The sequence below is a fragment of the Lissotriton vulgaris genome, chromosome 3_2 (assembly GCF_964263255.1).
Source record: "Lissotriton vulgaris chromosome 3_2, aLisVul1.2, whole genome shotgun sequence".
Lineage (NCBI taxonomy): Eukaryota > Metazoa > Chordata > Amphibia > Caudata > Salamandridae > Lissotriton > Lissotriton vulgaris.
Genome location: NC_141690.1, coordinates 156,066,567 through 156,087,107, shown reverse-complemented (window position 1 = coordinate 156,087,107; position 20,541 = coordinate 156,066,567). Strand labels below are relative to the sequence as shown.

The window sequence follows — 20,541 nt, the reverse complement described above, 5'->3', positions numbered from 1 at the left end:
TGTTTATATGCAGCCCCTGATGGCCATCATCAAGGCTCACGGCATTAGCGTGATCAACTATGCGGATGACACGCAGCTGGTGATTTCCCTGGATGGTGCCCATGCAGAATCTCTTGAGACCTTCCACACCTGCATAATGAAAATGGCAACCTGACTAAAAAGAAATTCACTACAGTTTAACAGCAGCAAAACTGAGATAATGCAATGCAAAGTGGGAAGAATAGCCAGAAACCTGCCTGTTGGCTTTTGGCCTCTAGACTCATGTGAGCCATTGGCACCAGTAAAAACGGTGCGGAATCTGGGGGCCAGTCTCAATGACAACCTGAGTCTGGAGACCAACGTCAACAGACAGGTGAGCAGCTGCTTTGCCCTAATGCGGGGCCTTCGAAAGCTGCTGCCTTTACTTCCAGCACACACCAGAGCAACCGTGGTCAGAAGTACCATCCTCAGCCGCCTGGATTACTGCAACGCTCTGTTACTGGAATCTCCTGCCTATCTGATTTCCAGACTCCAGAGCATCCAGGCGGCAGCTGCAAAGATGGTGCTTACTCGAGGACGTCGGTCCTCCACCTCCCTTGCTCTAGCTGAGTTGCACTGGCTGCCCGTTCATCAGAGGATCCGGTTCAAATCCCTGTGCACCGTCTTCAAGGCAGCGCATGGTTTGGGTCCTAAGCCCCTTCAGGCCAAATTCAAGTGGTATGAACCCACACGGACCCTCCGTTCCTCATCCACTAACCTCCTTAGTGTACCTAGGATTAGGAAAGCTACTCATGGTGGCAGAGCTTTTAGCATAGCTGCAGCTCATCTCTGGAATAGTCTTCCCTTGGCAATTGGAAAACCAACAAACTGTTGCTTTTTCGCAAAAGGATAAAGACTTGGCTTTTCCCCAAAATTACACTTCCCTAGAGCTGTTCCACTCACTTGTCCCTTTGCTGTTCAGTTTCTTTAGTTGCACTTTTTTCAGCGCCAGGATGCCCGTAGGGTTGCAGCGCGCTTTAGAAATGACATAAATAAATAAATAAAATAAACAGAACTATGCTTGGACCATAAGACAACGACATGTAGGGGGCAGAGTCACCACACGACCTCAGTATCTTCGAGCTCGAGTCCGACTAGTTATATTGCCTCAGTTGCCCTCCTAACCTTACCAGAGAAGCAAGTGAGTTGGCATCCCAGAACAAAATACTCTCTACCAGCTCAGGGATCGCAGTGACAGGACACACCCTTTTGCGCTCTTACTCGTGCACAAGAACATAAACAGGAGACACGAAAGTAGTTTAGAATATTTATTCAAACTATTGTGTCCTAAAATGCAGTATTCGTTCCACAATTATAAAATAAATACATACTAAAAATGCTTTTAGCATGGTTAATAATCCATATATATCCTAAAATGCCCAGTCATATTTGAAGACAGAATACCTAAACCCCAACTCCCTTCTACTGAAGATAAATGATTATATATCAAAAGTCTCTGGGATTAGTGGCAGAGCCTGTACCTTAGCACACACAAATGGACGTTCATATCTCAGCTGACCTAGCAAACTCGTTTCAGCACCCTCGCTCAGTGTTTTTTTTCCAACTCTGGTGCTCGGCTATATGACAAAACGTATGCTCAAAAACAGCAGCTGCGTTCTCGTGATATGTCTGGGGTCTCGTTTCTGATCAAAGAGAATGATAAGGGGCATTGTTGTTTGACCTGGTCTAGCGTGTTCAGACTAAATATCAGGAAAAGAAAAGAACGCACAAACATATGCAGGTTATGTTTGAAAGTACAATGTGGCACAAAGCAACTGACTTTATATAGCAAAGTCTGCAAACAAAAATGTGACCTACAACTTACACACTAAGGCTAACATAGGGAAAACTACAAAAGGCCATGCAGGAAACACATGACAATCCCACTTGCTATCCTTGTATGTAATTCTTCCAATTTAACTTGCACTCCAGCCACACACTGATCAGCTTCTTGCACTTTGTTTAAGGCCTTGAGTGAGTCTGTACACATTGTATCAATCCCCCCTGATGATACTGTTCCAGAGAGGGTGGGACTTGTAAAGCTTGAAAAGTGTCTGAGTTCAGCCTCTACTTTGAGATTTCGCCAGCAGTACAAACAGTATTTCTGCAGGGTAGTCAGTATGCAAGCATAGGGCGTGCATTATTAAACTAGGTCGGGAAAGAGTAAAATATCTCATTATTTGGGAGATAGACATTAAGCATACAAATGTCAGAGCAATCTAGATTGTCTGCCAGTAGAACATTTCTGCTGGTCAAATAATACAATGAGCAAAGCAATCCATATCCATACCAACTGGCTGCAAATAGGTGCATATCACTTTAATGGCACCTCAAATAGAAGCCTACATTTATATAGCAACAGAACACCTTTTAAACATTCTCACCTGTATGGATACCTATATTATTCACGGTACAGCACACTTTGTCAAAGAAATTCTAATCCAGGCCTTCTCATGTCAGGCTCTATAAATCTGAAATGACCGTAAAATCGCACTAGAATTTGCTAAGCTCACACCGTGGCCTAAACCTTCGCCTAAAGATTGAACAGTTTTCCAAGTTCCACTTTCCTTTGTTCTGTTATGCTGATTTAATGTGTACTTTTACCTCTAAAGCACTAGGTGGTGCTATGCAAAGATCTGTAATAAATACGACATCATAGTTGAGCGTGGTCTACATTAGATGAGTCAGGATGTCACTAGACCCATGCATTGATATTCTATTGTCACCAAGCCGGACAATGTCTCCAAGAATATTTGGATTGCTCATGGGTATTAGTAGAAACAGACTGCCATGAGCTCCCCTTCAGCCATAGGCACAACTCTACAAACTACTCCAAAACCTTCCTTTTCGCATCAACTTGATGCTAGTCTTTGTCCATGTTCTAGGGCTTTTTCAGGACCAATAAAACAAGTATTAGCTGTCATTTAGTTTTAATTTCGGTGGAAGACTAGCAAGTCTCGCTTCCTTGCTCCAAGCTTCCTTTTCAATGCATCAAAACGGTCTGGCAATAACATACCCGTGTTTTTACAACACATGAAGACAGATTATTTGACAGACTGCAGGACTGCTTCGGTCTAGTAGGTCAGAAGATGTAGCATTAATTCTTTATGAATTGGGACATAGGATCGTGCACAGGAGCTTAGTTTCACACTGAACTGAAGCTTCAGAGGTCCCACAATTTAAGATAGTAATTAATCCAGTCTTCAAATAAATCTGCTGTAATCCTGCTCTCCGCTTTCTGTGAAAGCTCCAACATTTGCAGGTTATTGTGGCAGGAGCTTCTCTCTGTTTCCTTGGCCTGTAGCTCCAGTTTCACAGTGGTGTCTTAGTTTATTATTCTTGGTCTGCAACTTAATGACCAGCTCGGCAGTAGAGGTGTCTGTGGCTTCATCTAGCATGACCCGTTTAGATATATACATATCAAGTAACTGAACAATAACCCAGCGCTATATGTAGTTGATGCTAAGAAAAGGGTGAAACTGAAGGTGTAATATCCTAAAATTACAAATTCGACATCAACGAAAAAGTCAAACTTAACCCAGCGCAACCTGCCAAAACCAAGATTTGGAAGAGGGACCTGAAGAACCTTAACCCAAAGTCCTTGCCTGCCCACACAGGCAGTCTCCTTCTTCCCCCGACGGACGTCTCTGATGTGCATTCATAGACCAACCTCTACCTAGACTCCATGTCTACAATAATCAATGAAGCCGCACCCTTGCAATTGAAGAGAGTCTCCACCAAGAACTCGAACCCATGGTACGATGGCAGACTCAATGAAGACAGACGTGTGATGCGCTTAGCTGAGCGCGCGTGGAGATCGGACCCCTCAGCACTGAACCTTGGAACGCTTAAGAGTAAGAGAAACGCTTACTTCAGAAAAATCAAACGCTCGAAATCAATATTCTTTAGCCAACAGCTGGATTAAGCTAAAAACCGACCAAAAAAACTGTTCGAGTTAGTCAAAACCCAAACCAAAACGCAACCTCCACAACCCAACAACTTAACAAAGGCTATCCCAAGTTGCGAAGACTTCTCTGCTTTCTTCAAGCAAAAGAACGACACTATAAGAAGCGATCTCATCAAGGATGTAAGTCGATTCGCCGGCTCCATATGCATAACTAACACTCATGCTAAAAACAACGCTTCATGGACGTCCTTCGACACCTATTCCGAAGAATCAATCCACAAGCTGCTGGTCACCTTGAAACCCGCCAATCATCACACAGATCCCCTACCTGCCAATGCTGTTAAAGTCCTCACCCCCCTGTTCCTCCCACTCTGGACTAAAATCATCAACTGTTCCCTGCAACAAGGGCTCATCCCAGATTCCCTCAAGATTGGGCAAGTCACGCCTATACTCAAGAAACCCACAGCTGACCCGGCCGACCTAAACAACTATCGTCCTATCACCAATATCACCACTCTAGCAAAACTGTTAGAAAAATGCGTACAACTCCAACTGACAAAACACATTGAGCAGTTTGACCTCCTCAACTCCCACCAATCCGGATTCAGAGCAAAGCATAGCACGGAAACGGCCATGACACACATAATAGATGATGCCCTCCAAATCCTTGATCACAATGAGTCTTGCCTCCTCATCCTTCTTGACCTCTCTTCAGCATTTGATACGGTCAAACACGAGAATCTACTGGAGCTCCTAAATACCAGAATGGGCATATCCGGGACAGTTCTCAAATGGTTCACGTCCTTTCTGCACAACCGTTCTCAGAGGTTCAAGATCAACAACGCACTGTCCTCGCCTGTGCCAGTAACACTGGGCGTTCCGCAAGGTTCCTCCCTATCCCCCACATTGTTCAACCTCGTCATGGAACCACTCACCACCTTGCTTCAATCCTCTAAGGTACATTTCCATATGTACACCGATGACACTCAGCTCTACCTCAAGCTTCAATCCCCTGAAGATATCAAACTGTTGAATGCCACACTAAGAAACACCCAAGCTTGGCTGGCCGACAATCACCTCAAACTAAATGCTCTGAAAACTGAGTTCCTTCTGATCTCTCCTCCTGCGAAAAAGGCGATCACCCAAACCTGGCTCAATCATCTAACCGCACTCAATGTCCAACCCACCATCGTGGACTCAGCGAAATCCCTTGGCATCACACTGGACTGCAATCTCGACATGCAGCAGCATATTAGCATAGCAACTAAAGGAGCCAACTTCCAAATCAACACGCTGAGAAAACTCAAACCCTTCCTACCACCCAAGGACTTCCAAACTGTGGTACAAGCCTTAGTCATTCCTCGCATAGACTACGGAATTGTGGCTCTCAGCGGGCTCCCCCTGACAACAACGGCTCCCCTAAGAGCCTCCCTGAACGCGGCCGCGAGACTCATCACCGGCTCAAGAAAACACTTGCATATATCCCCTGACTTAAAAGCCCTGAACTGGCTGCCTATTGAAGCCAGAATTCAGTTGAAAATTGCCTTATGACACACTCGGCTGTACACCACAAGGCACCCAACTACCTCTCTCATAAGCTGACCATATCAGGAGGCTCAAGATCCAACAGAAGCACAAACACTCTCCTCCTGAAACCACGGAGATTCCGGAAGGAAAAAACATACAAACGCTCCTTCTCTGGAATGGCACCTAGGATCTGGAATGCACTCCCGCCAGAAACCAGGCTTATCCCGTCCACTATACTCTTCAAGAAAGAGGTGAAGGCCATCCTTATAGCTAAATACACCTGAACACTATTGATACTCGAACAATGACAGAATTTGGCTCCCGCATTATCGGCTGTCTGAATACTTACCTTTGTACACTAGGACTTGAGTGCCTCAATAACCTGCAATGCACCCACTACTGACTACTGCTCTGCCTTCAACATTGTGTTTATTCACCCTCTGGGGTGCTATAATCTTATCCGTTTAGACATTGTACTGTATCCATATTATTGTTTCTTGATTGTTATTACTCTGTATACTCTTGTATGATTGATACCCTATTTTTGCAACTCACTGTCTACGGAATCTCATATTGATTTAAGAATCTTGTTTATCCTACCTACTGTTTCTGTAAAGCGCTCTGATATCTGCAAAGATCTTGTTCGCGCTATATAAAACTTTAAATAAATACAAATACCACACACAGACGTTAGGCAAGCAAAGAGTGAAGTGGGCACAAACAGTGGCTTTGGGGCGCACCCTGCACCCAGACTTTGGGTGAACAGAACTAGTTTGGTATGGTGAATTTCTGGAGCAGTTGCACACGTCCAGCCATCAAATAATATTTCTATTAAGCAGCAAAATCGCAAGTCCACAAACCAAATGCATGTTCTTCTGGTGCGCAGCGAGGACTAGGTGCAGGCTCAGGCTTAAAAAAAAAATGTCTGCCAGTTGTAGTGACAATAACGTAATCTTAGATGTAATCCATGATGTTATGTGTGAAGGACATGAGCAGCTTGTGACAGGGTTCCAGAATTGGTTTGCGCAGCTTACCATACCTTGGTAATTACAGTGCATTTTAGATTTTGCATTGTAACCATAAGCAGAAACATAACCCATAACTTACCTTTAGCAAAGTTTTTTAATGATATACTCCACTACATCACATACCTATGACCATTTAACGGTGCACTGCCTTTAGAAGGGTACAACAGCATCTGGGCACAGAGTTTAGCCATTCTGGCACTCAGCCTCTGCCTCATCCAAAGTAGCCGTGACCGTGCACAGTGACCATTCATTCAAGTTGAGCACAGGCTTTAGCAGGACGCCACAGGGATGGACTCGGTGTGGAGCCTCCATCCCACCCAAACCAGTTGCACATGCTGCAAGATCATGTAACAGTTCAATAATGGTCATTATTCACCATAATTGCAGCGCTACGGACCAAACAAAGCTGTCCTTTGGCGGTAGTGTGCACCTGAAAAAAAGGTGTGGCTTTTGGCCACACTTTGCACCCAGAAAAGATACTTAACATGTCATTTGAGATATCAATGATGTCCTATGCAAAGTTGTAAGCAGCGAATACTGGGCATGAGTTACAATTTGTGAAGGGTATCATGGCGTGCATGATAACCATAGCATCCTCTCTATTGAGGTTTTAAAGGCATATCTAAGATTTTATAAACTAACATTAATTTGATAGATAGGCTATACTGTTCTTAGGCCAATCCCAAACAAACCGACTGTACACAGAAGACTGTCCCACTCAGCCCCATCCTTGGTCATCCCTTTATAAAGTATAAATTAGAATAATTAAATGTGTGACACGTGTGCACGTAGGATTTCCTTCACCTAAACTTAAGTTATCTGCTCCCCTCAAATTGTGGGACTAATAACGGTTTCCCAGTTTTTATTTCTAAAATGCCCTCATTAGCATCTTGTGGAGCTTGCTGTATATTTGCTTTCTTGGAGCACACACACACGGACTATGTGCAGTTAATAGTACCCCTGTGCGGACATAGGTCAGCACTGGACTGTAGAAAGTAAGCATCACCGAAGAATATGGCATCCCAGGCTAACATATAGGGTTTCTACAAAAATTATTCGCCTACAATTAGTCACCATTTGTTACAAATACGGTCCTTAATCTTCTCAAATGAGGAGTTTCTTCTGTTCTTAATAAAAAAAAGAAAAAAACAAGCATTTACAATGCAACGGTCTCGCTTTTCGAAAAGTTAGAGCTATTGGCATTGTAAATGACAAACTTTTTATTTATGTGTTGGTTTTGAAAACAGAAAAATAAATAGCATTGTCATTTACAATCCCAATAGCTTAATCTCTCGCAAATACGAGACCTAATGCATTTTCACCACACCCACACACAGAGAGCCACACACACACACACACACAGAGCCAAACACACACACAGAGCCACACACACACAAAGCCAAAGAGACACACACACACAAAGCCAAAGAGACACACACACACCCTCACCCCGGGAACTCTCCTTATTTACAAATGGGTCATTCGAGGCCCCCACCAACTCCCAGAGCTCACCCGTTGCTTCCCTCAGTCCAGGTAAGCCGGTGCGCTGGCGTCCATGCATTGGGCACCCACTGCCCCATACCACACGCCCAGCTCTGCCCAGTAACGCCACAGTCGCCCATTCACACTGGCCGTGCCCTCTCTTCGCCTACCCGGTGTACACCTCGCCCCAATGCACTCCTTGTTGAGCTTTCCTTCTTCGCCCGTCATTCAGGCCCGGGGTGGCCAGTAGTGCAAACCAATTGAACCTGCTAAGGCCCAATTTAACATTTGAGTCAGTCTCACCCAATCGACTATCTCCCACACTCATGAGCATGTTTAGCCTTCTAACTTTTTGAACATCAACGACTTACCAGTCTGGTATTTTAGCCAAAAGAAAAATGCATACTGGGACTTGTAGTTTTCTCACCGTAAGCTGCAGCCTCGGTCCCAGCGCTGGGAGTTTTGCTGGTTAACAGTTAGGAGTAGCTAAGGCCCTAATGTCACGGAGAGGGTAGGGGGGGTCCCTGGGCGGCTGCGCCTCGCACCCCTTCTCCCTCCGTGTCCTCCGGCCTCTCCCCTCTTGGACCCCAGCTCGCCTCCGCTCCCTGCCCTCCACCGCCAGGCCTCTCGGCGTCCTGTCAGAGGCCTGCGCTCCCCTTCGCCACTCCACCTCCTCTCCCCTAGAGACGCTCCTCACCGCGGGGGCTCTACCCTCATCTCCTGGTGGACCCTTCCCCAGCGGGTCACTCACCGGGAAGTCTCGGAAGCCGTCCGGCAGCTGAAAGCAGAGGTCCCCCTCAGCCTTCACGGGTTCTGGGCGCTACAGCCGGGCCATCCTACCTGAGGCCTCTATGTCGCACTCGATCCCCGGCCTCAAGTAGGTCCTAGCCCGGCTCTGCGCGCTTCTCGTGGGCCTCTCGCGCTACTTGAGCCGTGTTCCGGGCCTGATTGGGCCGCGCTTCGGGGTGTGTTTAGTGCGTGTGTCTCCGGAGCAGGAGGGAGACGGTGGCGGCTCTCGGTCCCTACCTTTCGGCTGCCCTCCAGTCCCGGGGCGGGTCAGTGCAGCAACTCGCCCCTCCCAGGGCGGGCCCCTCACCCTCGCATCACAAGCGTCAGGCCTGGCTGCTTCCAGAGTCGGGCACAGGCGCTAGGGAACCAGGCAGGTTTCAGACGCTTTCACTTCTGTGGACACAATCAGGATATTCGAGCAATGGGAGGAATTTGATCTACAAACGACCATGGAGTCAAGTTTGGGTTCTACTAAGTGGACATCGTATAAGGGCACCGGTGCTAGGAGCAGGCAACCGGGTGAAGCCTTCTCTGTCTCCGAGGTCCAGCAGAAATGGATCTGAGAAACGCCTGTCATTTTCAGACTGGGGGGGCGTGTTTTTCTTCCTCTCCTCTTCCCATTGGCTGGAATGTAAAATTCCAGCCAATGGGAAGAGGAGAGAAAAAAAACTAAAAAACACACCCCTGAATCCGAAAAAAATAGGGCTTAAATGGACAGAAGCCCCTCTTCTCCAATTGCTGGCCTCCGTTTAGGAAGGCATCCAATGGCGAAGAGGGGCGGGTTCAAGCCCCACTCTGGAAAACATAAAATCTTGCCAACGAGACTGCGCAAGCGCAGCCTACGCAGGCCGAGACCTAAACATCTGGATGCAGCATGTGTGCCTTAAGTAAGAATCAAATTTCCATTAGGATATGACTGTGTTTGGTCCACCTTCCATTCATTAGTGGCTAAGAGGAGAAGAGGGTATACAGGACATTACACTCTGCAACTTCCAGTAAAATGCAAGAATGCAATCATGAGCTTGATAATGGGTCTCATGCTTCAGGAACAAAAGATGATGCAAAAAATAATACACAAAATATTACATATCATCAGAGCAATGTGGTGAATTACATGAAGATGCCCCAATAAATTTGCTCTAAAAGCAACATCGCTTACGAGTAATACTAAAATTATTCTCTCATTTTCTATACGTGAAAATTACTGAAGACAATCTTGATAAAAGTGCAGTAACTTAGAAATGTTTAATCCAAAATGAATGCAGCACAGAAAGACCTTTCATTTAAGCAGACGCTTACAAAAAGTCAAGTAATATACAGAACCTCAACATAACTAGTCGGCTGACTGAAATCCAATAGTATTAGAAAAATATGCAGTGGGTTAAAATCTTTAGAAAACAAGCATACTCACCCTCATTCTCCAATTCTGAGCTTCCTGTACTTAAGGATTTCCACCTATCTTTGGCTCTGGATAGACAAATATCAAAGAGTTCTGAAAAATAAGTAAACTATTATTCAACTACTTGCTTTATAGTAACATTAAAAAAACTGCAAAATAGAAAAAAACAAAAAACTTTCTTTATTCAATTACATCTATTTATTCTGCAAACTCACCAGCAGTGATATTTAATTCATTGCCTATTGCTAAACTCCACACTTTCCCTCGTACACTGGGAGGAATTCCTTGCCACCACAAATCACGAACTCTTCGAGAACAGCACCTGGTAAAGTAAAGTGGATGGATAAATTGACAAACTGATCACACTTGCGTGTACCAATTGAGGTAAGAGCAACAAATTACTAAAGGGTACCGAATACAATATAATGAAAACAATGTGCGATGTTCTCTGCCTAAACAGAATTCATTTAAAAATTCAAACAGAAATGTGGAGTTACAAAGCAATTTAGATAGGATAAGTAATGAGAAAAGTGAACAAGGATATGGGTGTCAATTAAATGGAGCTTCAAATTTTGATAGGTGAAGTCTGCTCAAGATGATTAAGCTGCACAGAAGATGTGTATAGGGAAACAATATGATACACGGGCAACAATGTGGTGGGATCATGTGTTTTGCAAACATACTGGTGATCCAGTGACAGCTGGAAAGGAAAATGGGTGTCCCCAAAAAGTAAATAGTACAGTGGGGATCGTTAAGAGTACAACATGTGTATAGGCAGAGAGTGGTAGACTGGGGTGTGAAGTGGTGGAAGAGGAAAACTGGGGTACAAGACTTACAAAAAGATAAAGATAAAAATGATTCTGCTGAACAATAAATCGAAAAATTATGATGAATGTTTTCAAATTAATGTTAATTCGAATTTATTCATTCCGAGTTATTTACTTCTCCACTCAAAGTACCAGGATCACTACTTTCTTTTGAAAACTAAAATCGGTCTTTTCAAAATGGAGCTTTAAAGAACTGTGGCCTAATCATTTTTGGCAACCACCTGCAGTTAATAAGATCTACAAAGGTACTAGTAGTGTGCTGATCAACGAGAATTATTAGCTGAAAGGATGTACATGCAAAAGACTTATATAAGGAGGCCAGCAGCCTAATTAAACATTATCCAGAATGACAGATGAGAAACGTTTTGAGTTACTTTATGAGGAGGAGGAAGGGGTTCGTGGCTTGACCGCTTGTAATGGTGGACGTGGGAGTGAGCTGCTCCATGCTGGCCCGAAAGAAATCCTGCAAAATCACGGACAGGCAGAGTCACCTGCTGTCAAACGATCCGGTCCTCAATCGGGGAGGCTGGGAGCATGGTGGGTGGCTCCCAGGAACTGCAGGAGACTTTGAAGCCCTGGAGAAGCGAGACCCAGACCGAAGACATGCCAAGATGGTGGCTGAGGTCTGAGCCACAGTATAGGAAGGACTTCAGAGGACGGAGTGAAGCTGATCCAGTCACCCTCGGTGGACACCAAAGGGCGTCGCAGGGTGGCTTGGGCAGGAAGATACTGCGGCAGAGAACGAGTGCTGCCGGCCCCGCTGTTGAGGCATTGAGATATTGCGACGAGACATGAGGGCCCTGGAAGTCTGGGCTGCTGAACTGCTGCAGTCCGGAGGACGTCTCACACACTAGAGCTGATCCGGGTGAGAAACAGATAGGTGAACAGGGAGTGACGCATGGGGGCGTCCTGACCTGCAGAGGCTCCTGGGGAGGGATTGGGCCCAGCCGGGGAGCTTAAGAGGTGAGAGAGACGCCGAGAGTGGGAGCGGTAAATACAGCAGGAATTACTCGGGCCCAGGGAGCCGGAGAGGAGAGGGGGAGAGCACCCCCCCCTTTTAGAATAATCAGGCCTATCTTCACACCCCCGCAAACACCTATACCCAGCTCACTGTGAGGAACTGCAACCCCTCACTAACAATAGCCCCTGGGGGCGCGCTGGAATAATGGTGACAGTTAGGCTACCAGTGCAGTGGCCCTGTGGGGGTTCCCTCCCTGGTGCTACGCCCTCCCCTGTTGGGCAACTGGCGTAGACGCTGTTCAGAGCCGCTAGCTGGGAGACCAGCAGGCCCACAGTAATCCTGTGATCCAAGGCAAAGGGGGGATTCTGGCGCCTCCTTTTCACCTCTAGCCCCCACTTCTGAACTTGCCCCCTTTGGGTCGACATACCGAAGAAGAACCTTGGCTACCCCCACCTGGTTATTCTTGTAGCCACAATGGACAAAACGGGTGCAAAGGCGGGGTGGACTCCGCCATACCAAGAGGGTGACATAACGGATCAAAGCCAGGGGAAACTCAACCAGCTGCCTGAGGCGGACCCAGTACAATTGCAGTTCTCGAAAATATTTGAAGCTATCGCCGACACTAAAGCAACACTTCATCAAGACATTAGTTCAGTGTTGGTGGGGCTCGGGCTATTACAGGCGGAACAGCCGAAATTACAGGAGAGGGTCAAAACTGCAGAAACCTCAATTGTGGATCTCCACCCTGCACAGCAGACACTGACCCACCAGGTCGCCGAGCTCACTGACAGAGTCCGCGCCTTGGAACAAAGGGGCGAAGATGCGGAAGGCTGCAATAGGAGGAACAGTATACGTGTGGTGGGCCTGCCAGAGGGAACGGAAGATGGTGATATGGTGGCGTTCCTCAAGCCATTGCTGTGCTCAGTCATCCCACCGGAAGGACTATCCACATTCTATACTGTCATATAGATGCTGCTTTTCTATATACTGTGTTAAGTTAGCATGAGTTTATTAAGTGTTTAAACAACATATTTTCCTTTGGCTTCAGTTTGCACACGACACATACTTGTTATTGTAGCTTTCAACCTAGACGAAAGATGTGATTTATTTGAGAATAATATGTTATTACTCTGATATCAGTCGTGCTTGGTACACTGTCTGAACAGTGAGTGCTGAACCCTCTAAGAATAACCTAACACAAGGTTGCTGGGAGGTCTGATCCTCGCACCACTAGACATAACACAAATACAGTTGATGCCAACATTGGGCTCTAAGCGGGTTTAAGATAGAGTTACTGAGAATGCAAAAACACACTTGATGATGCTTCGCATGCAGAGAGCTGGTAGCAGATGATTTGATCCTCTCCTCCTGACATTTAGAGGTATGGGCCCGCCCTGCTAAAACCCAAATGAGACCTTCTTAGATATAATATAGTATGCTACATAGGGAGTGCGAGAAATAGGTGATATCAATTTCTATTGATTTTTGCATTATAATATGCTTTCACAGTTTGCTTATTATGGACTAGTGACTATGCTGATAACGCTGAGTCTTATAATATGTCTTCTTGTATTATATAAGATACTGCGTTTGAGAACCTTGCATTGAATAATAAATATTTCAAAAGTGCACGTGTCCTCTTTTACTCCACGTTCTGGTCTGAAAAGATTATAGAGCGAAAGAGTGTTCATGTGTTCCACGATACCCGAGGTAACCTAAGTTCATGTTCTGGTTTGTCTAAGTCATTGGGAGATTGGTATGACCAATGAGACACTGTAGCTAGCTCGGTAAGGGGATTTTGGATACTGAGGTGAGTTTTGGATCACCCTAATTCACTGAGGTTCCAGATCTCTATGCACAGTTCTGTAAGAGAACGGAATCCCTGCTACAATACCCTTGAGAGGGCACATTGGGTACCAGCGCTCCCACCGGCATCGGGTTGCCCTCCACAGGTGATTATAGCCAGGTTGAAGCACTACTGAGACAGGGATGTACTGATGCTCGGACGGAAGGCTCGTTCGTCGTAGACAATTGCAATGTCTCTATATTTCCCAACTATACTATGGAGACTAAATGGCGGCGCGCCTCCTTTCTCGAGGTCAAAAAGGCATTGAGGGAGGAAGGCCTCCAGTACTTCTTGATGTTCCCGGCACGACTGCGCATAGACCCTGAAAAGACTTGGGAATGTCTGGAAGCATATAAGTCTGGAAGAAAATTCCCCAGGGCTGGTCCCTTGGGAGAACATCGATCCCCACGGTCACAGAAGAGACTGAGACGGAGGCACAAGAGGGTCCCACTGAAGAAACCAAGCCCATCACAGACAGAGAGAGAGGCAGCACTCCGGGCAGTAGCAGAGATCATGCAGTCGGTTGGATGCGATATAGGAGGCTGGCTCCAACTCGCGGAAGGGGATGGAGGGCTCGGACTCCGACTCTTTCCGTAATGATAGTGTTATCCTCCCAATAGGAACAGCATGACATCATATGAGAGAACAGGACGCACAGAGATCCGTGTGCCTTTCCCCTGGACCGGTAAGTGCCTGGAGAACTTTGTGATGTGACCTGTTAACATTTTATACCGGGCTGGCCAGCACAGTCTAGGTGAGAGTTTGGTACCCCAAGAGCCAAGCTTCCCTTCCATACCAGGTTCACCCCCTGGCAGGGTGTGATCCCTCTTACGAACAATGATGTTTTAACCACAGTCTGGGCAGAGGGCCATTGCTACTCCTCTCTGGGGACAGGGAGTTGTTGTTAAAGGGGGTTCTATGTTTGGTCTTGGTTGTTGTTCTACCAAGGGTGGCATTGCTTACCACTAGGGGGTGGGGCGGTGGGGGTGCGTGATCTGATTGATTATGATTTACCAAGACATCCACAACACGTAACCCATTCGGGGCCAGATGTACGACCATTGATGTTTGTGCCTCGCAAAAAGCATTGAATTGCGAGTCGCAATTTGCAAGTAGCAAACATCAATGTACAACAGTGTCAGAGACAATGTTAGCGATTCCCAAAGGGATGCCTCATGCATATTAATGAGGCTGTCACAATTTGCAACCCTATTGGGAATGGCTGGCACTCCCAGGGATTGTGGCCTGTTGGGGTCAGCAAACCTTCATGTGTGGGACTGCTTTTAAATAAATCAGTCTTTTTTTTTTAATGCAGCCTGTGTCCCTTAAAGGAAAATGGGATGCATTTAAAAAATAAACATGTAAAATTTCATTTTTATATGGAAGGCAGTGGTCCCTGGGACCACTGCCTGCCCTTAAAAAATGTTTGCGCATGCATTCCCTAAGGGGAAGGGGTCCTTTTAGTTTGTGAGCGCTTTACTACCCTTCTCAGAAGGGTGGTAAACTGCGAGTGTTTTGCAACTGCAATTGTGGTTGAAAAACATACTTACATAGCTTTTGGTGTCGCTATTAGGAAGGGAACGCACCTTCCTAATAGCGAGTAGTTAAACCCTATTTTGTGAGTCGCAAATGGTTTGCGACTCGCAAAATAGGGTTGGTACATGCAAAAACTGGTCATACATCTTGCCCTAAAGCTCTTGACATGGAATACAAGGGGGATGGGTTCAATGACGAAAAGGCACAATATCCATAGATTTTTGAGATGCAGAGGTATACAGATTGCTCTGTTACAAGAGACATCTATTGCAGGGGGAAGTGGAGAACCTTCCTAGACGGTGGAGGGGGCAGCTTTTTGCTACTTCCTATTCAGCAAATGCCAGGGAGGTGTTGATTTGGGTGAAAGTGGGGTCCCATTTGAGCCAGCGCAACTACTGGTGGACCGGGAGGGAAGATACGTCCTGGTTAGTGGGAAATTATATGGTAGAAACATAACGCTTGGTAGTATTTATGCTCACACTCAGGAGCAGGTGACCTTTTTCCAAGATCTATCGGCCTGTACGACTAACTTGACCATCAAGTCTATGCTTTTGGGAGGACATTTCAACTGCGTATCAGACACTACTTTAGACCGCTCACCCCCACCCTTACTTGGTGCCCAGGCTCACCGCACTGCGGTGGGGTTCCGGGATTGGTGGAAACACTAGTGGCTAATAGACATTTGGAGAACACAATACACAGATGGGAAATTAAAAATAGTCCCTATGCATCATCTACATACATGACTCTGGTCTTATTCTGCTCTACCAGTCTTGTTGGCTCAATTACACACACCGAATATCTTCGTGCTTTTATTAACTCGGTAGTGGTTGAGTGGGAAGCATTTAAGGTGGTAGTGAGGGTGTACTGTTTGGATGCTCAATATGAGTACAGAGAGTATTGCATAGAGAATTTGAGGATCTGGAGAGCAAGTTGCACAGATTAGATAATGTTCCAGTGGCGGACCCTGCCTCGGACAACCCTACCCGTGCCCTTTACGATGAGGGGCTGGAACGGTTCAGATGCTATGACTACAGGGCACATCTCACAAAAGTGCAAGAGGAGGAGGGGAAACCAGGGCGTTTGTTATCCTGGTTGATCAGGCCTGAAGCCAATCGGGCTTCGATCACACATGTCCGGCCATGAGCCCGGGGAGATAAGCTCTTTTGTCTGGCCTAAGGAGGTGGGGAGTTTCCTATCCTTTTTTTGGATAAAGGGACTGGATGGACAAATCCTATAGGCCCTGAGAGGAAATGATATTGCAGGAGATACAGGGAGCTATTAAGGGAATGGCCACAGGGAAAACACCGGGACCGGATGGACTCCCTGTGGAAGTTTGCAAAATGTATGCTCCCAGATTGGCTCCTCATCTGGTGACCCTATAAGCTGAATCCTCTAGGCCATCTCCTTCATCCACACAGGATGCACTTGTGATCTCGCTCCCTAAGACACCACTTCAGGCGGTAGAGTTAAAAATTTCTGGCCCCTTTCTATGCTCAACATGGACTTTAAGATGCTTAGTAAAGTCCTGGCACTGCGCTGGCAGCCTTATATGTCGGCTGTAATCCACACAGACCAAAATGGGGTCATCCCATTCCAGAACACGTCATTCAACCTGCGCAGGCTGTACTTCGTATTATATCATCTGGAAGCGTACGCTCTTCCACGAGCGCTATTCTGTCCATTGACCTAGAAAAAGCCTTTGATTCTATTGGATTGGAATACCTATTCGCAGTGATGAAGCACATGGGCTTTGAAGAAGGCTGGGTCAAATGGGTCGAACTGCTGCAAGATGGTCCAACTGCACGGGTCAGGACTGGAAAAGTGGTATCTACCCAATATGAAATCTTTTGGGGTACGAGGCAGGGTTGCACCTTGTCACCTCTCCTCTTTGCCCTGGCTATTGAACCACTAGCTTCGTGTTCCGAAGGGGGGAGGGTGGTGACGGGCTGAGAATAGGGGGGATGAGACACAACATAATACCCCTATATGAAGATGACCTGCTGATAGACCTGGAAGATGCGGTGAAGGGCTCAGGCATAGCGCTATCTCTTCAAGAACGATTCGAGCAATTGTTGGGCCTACGGGTCAATAAAGACAAGACCTACTTGGCCCCCTCCCCCTTCCCCCCAGGACCTCCCTGCAGAACTTAATTGGACACGTAACACCTTTAAATATTTTAGGATCCATATCTTTCCCTCCCTGGACAACCTCAGGGAAGGAAATTTAGTTAGTGCTTTCCGATCTCAAAGACCCTTATGGCCACAATTTCTCTGACCAAGATTGTAATGTTGCAGCGTCTTCTCTATTATTTCATTAACCTCCTGATATCAGTACTGGTGGGTTGGTTCCGCCAGCTGGACTCACTGTTCTGGGACCTGATTTGGGAGGAGGGGCGATGAAATGTCTCATTATAGACAATGCAGAGCCCCATGCCGGAAGGCAGATTAGGGGTACCGAATGTTGAATTATCTTTTCTGGCAGCTCAGATGCAATGGCTAGCACAATGGCTGGGAGGGGTGAATCCGGAGGGGACTTTTACATTGCCAGCTGAAGCACAATCCACCCTCCTATTGGCTAAAATACTTGTCGCAACAGTTTCTGACCCGTATAGATCGGTATTACAAGCAGTGGCCCTGCAATGTTAGAAAAGACGCATAGCTAAAACGTCTTGGACGCCACAATACACACCGACGATACCACTGGTAGGCCTGCCTCATGTTAACCCTCAGACAGTTTTTACACAGAGCAATTCGGAGAGTGAGTGGAGGTAGGGGTGGAGACAGTGGGGGACTGTTATCAAGAGAAGGTCCTAGCACCTTTTGAGGAACTTGTTGGGGGAAACGGCCTACCACCCGGGCAATTCTTGCAGTATGAAGCCTTAGTTCGCACTTTTGGGACGATGTGGGAAAGGGGCCGGGAGGAACCTGAGACGCATTTGGTACTACACTAATTACTCATATTGGGTTCGGCCGGCCACCAAATGAATTGGATTTATGTATCACTGATAGGGGACACACTTACTCCCTTTCAGAAGCTACGGAGATGCTGGGAGATGGCTCTGAGGAGGGAACTAACTGACTGGGAATTGCGCAGAACTCTGTCCTCCCACAAAGGGGTCTCCTGTAACACTAGGCTAAAATATGTTCCGTTTAATTGTGTGCACATGACATACATGACTCCACACAGGATACAGGTGACGGGGGGGGGGGCAGGTAAATGCCCAAGATGCAATCAGGACGATGCAGATTTTATACATATGACCTGGGACTGTGCAGGACTGCGCCCCTTCGGGGACGAGGTCTTACTAAAGATAAATACAGCAGAAGGGCGCACAATAGAAGTTTGCCTGAAGGGACTGTTTCCCAGGCCTCCTAAGAGAAAAGTGATACAAAATAGGGGGTCCCAGTGAAAAGGTATCACAAGTACATAAACAAACACTTTGGAACACACAATTTCAAAGAAATCACAGACTAATAATTCAGCACACTGTTATTTATTCACAATGTGCTTATTCATATTACTTATGACAGATTAATAACACAACTGTCATAGTGCCCCAGGGAAGGAAAAGGTAAGGGACGGAGTTTGTGTGGGGAAGGGATGTGCAAGGTCAATACAACTGGCTTCAGACCACTGAGCCAGCAAAATGGAGGAGCTACTAATGCTCACAATTAAAAAGAAACCATGATAACGATGCTAATAATTAATAATTGGAGTGATGGTTGTATCGACTGGGGAATGGTAATAGCCGTCGACGTTTCGACCCCAAGATTATACTGGTAGGTATACGTCACACCTTAAAGCGGGGTCTTCATCAGGACAAAAGAGCCCAGGGGAACACTGGTTTCTCTATGAAAAATGGAATAAAAATGTGTATTATATATTTACAGTGGTAAGAAAATTAAAACCAGCGCACAAAGGCGTCACAACACAATTGAATAGAACAGGATTTTATTCACCATGGAAAGTTGGGATATTAAGCTCTCAACATGAACAGGAGAACGCAGAGCGTCATTTGATCCGAAAAAGATCGATATGCATCAGATCCAATAAATTCTCTTATGAATACCCACCGGTAAGTTATCCTTCAGACCCCTAGGGTGATGCTCCCATATTGCAAAAGAGAGTTCCTCTCTTCTGGTTTCCTGTATAGAGTCGTTTGCAAAACGCAGCAAAAAAGTGAAGGTCAGAATACTATAGCATGGGAGTAGAATCAGATGTAATGTCCTGGGTGCCCCCTGGGTGGACCATTGCAAGAGACATGAACATACCCCTGAAGCTTTGAAATGGTTGGTTTTGGAAAAGGTGACTCTGGGCCCTAGAGGTAGGATATATCCACTATCCTCAACACACGAGAATCCAAATGGATGGCTTTCCTGGATTCGATTAATAATGGACTCAATGACGCAGATAGTAGTCATGCCCAGCTAGCAAGACTAGGTCGCTAAATTCCTGGGTCTGAATCATCGGTATTATGTCATGGTTTATAGCTGCAAACTCCCGTTTTCACCCTCCTGTGTGAGAGGTGCACGAAAGTTTGAAGCTTTAATCACAAATAAAGGATGTGACCTGATATGTCAAGTCATGTACACCCCTCTGCGTAGGAGGTGCGTGATGCTCTAGATTAATGGATGGATGCAGTCGCTTACACCCCTCGGTGTAGGAGGTGCGCGACGCTTTTAGACAATGTATGTTTGCAGGGATATTATACAAATAATCCTAATTGATGGTTAAAAAATTGTTTTACGCAGAAATGGATTGCCTACACCCTTTTGTACGAGAGGTACGCTATGATGTGGTATCTACATCTGACCACACTATTTGTGATAAGGTCCATCAAAAATTGTTAGGTACACACCTTGGCACACCTCTCAGTCACAGTATGTGGTATTTATATTTGACCACACTTTGTAATAAGGTCCATCATATATCGCTTGGTACACACCTCAGTACTTCAGGAGAAATACCATTACTGCGACTACGCTTAATAACCATGTCGCCATGGGTATATTTTTAATCATGACACACTCTAACAAGGTGGTTTCAAAGTGACTAGTCGAGATGTCATGATGGGAATTTATGTTTACTTTGAGATTCGGTGTTATGTCATAACTCGCGGTTTCCGTATGTCTTTAGCTTGCTGCCAAGGACCCGTTCAGTGGCAAGCCGGGTTGGTTGTCATGACGATCGAAGTTTAATCAAAACTTTCGGGTTTTCC

At 46.1% G+C, this 20,541-nt stretch overlaps 1 protein-coding gene across 3 annotated transcripts in view; it reads right to left on the bottom strand.

The window, feature by feature from the left end:
• Positions 1-20,541, bottom strand: part of TBC1D14 (TBC1 domain family member 14) — a 944,726-nt gene that overhangs the window by 159,996 nt on the left and 764,189 nt on the right. For all 3 annotated transcript variants that reach the window (XM_086964122.1, XM_086964121.1, XM_086964123.1), the window contains 2 exons: positions 10,366-10,472; positions 10,163-10,243 (listed from right to left, as the gene is read on the bottom strand). In XM_086964122.1, the coding sequence (XP_086820248.1) occupies positions 10,163-10,243; positions 10,366-10,472 (188 nt within the window). The remainder of the gene's footprint in view (positions 1-10,162; positions 10,244-10,365; positions 10,473-20,541) is intronic.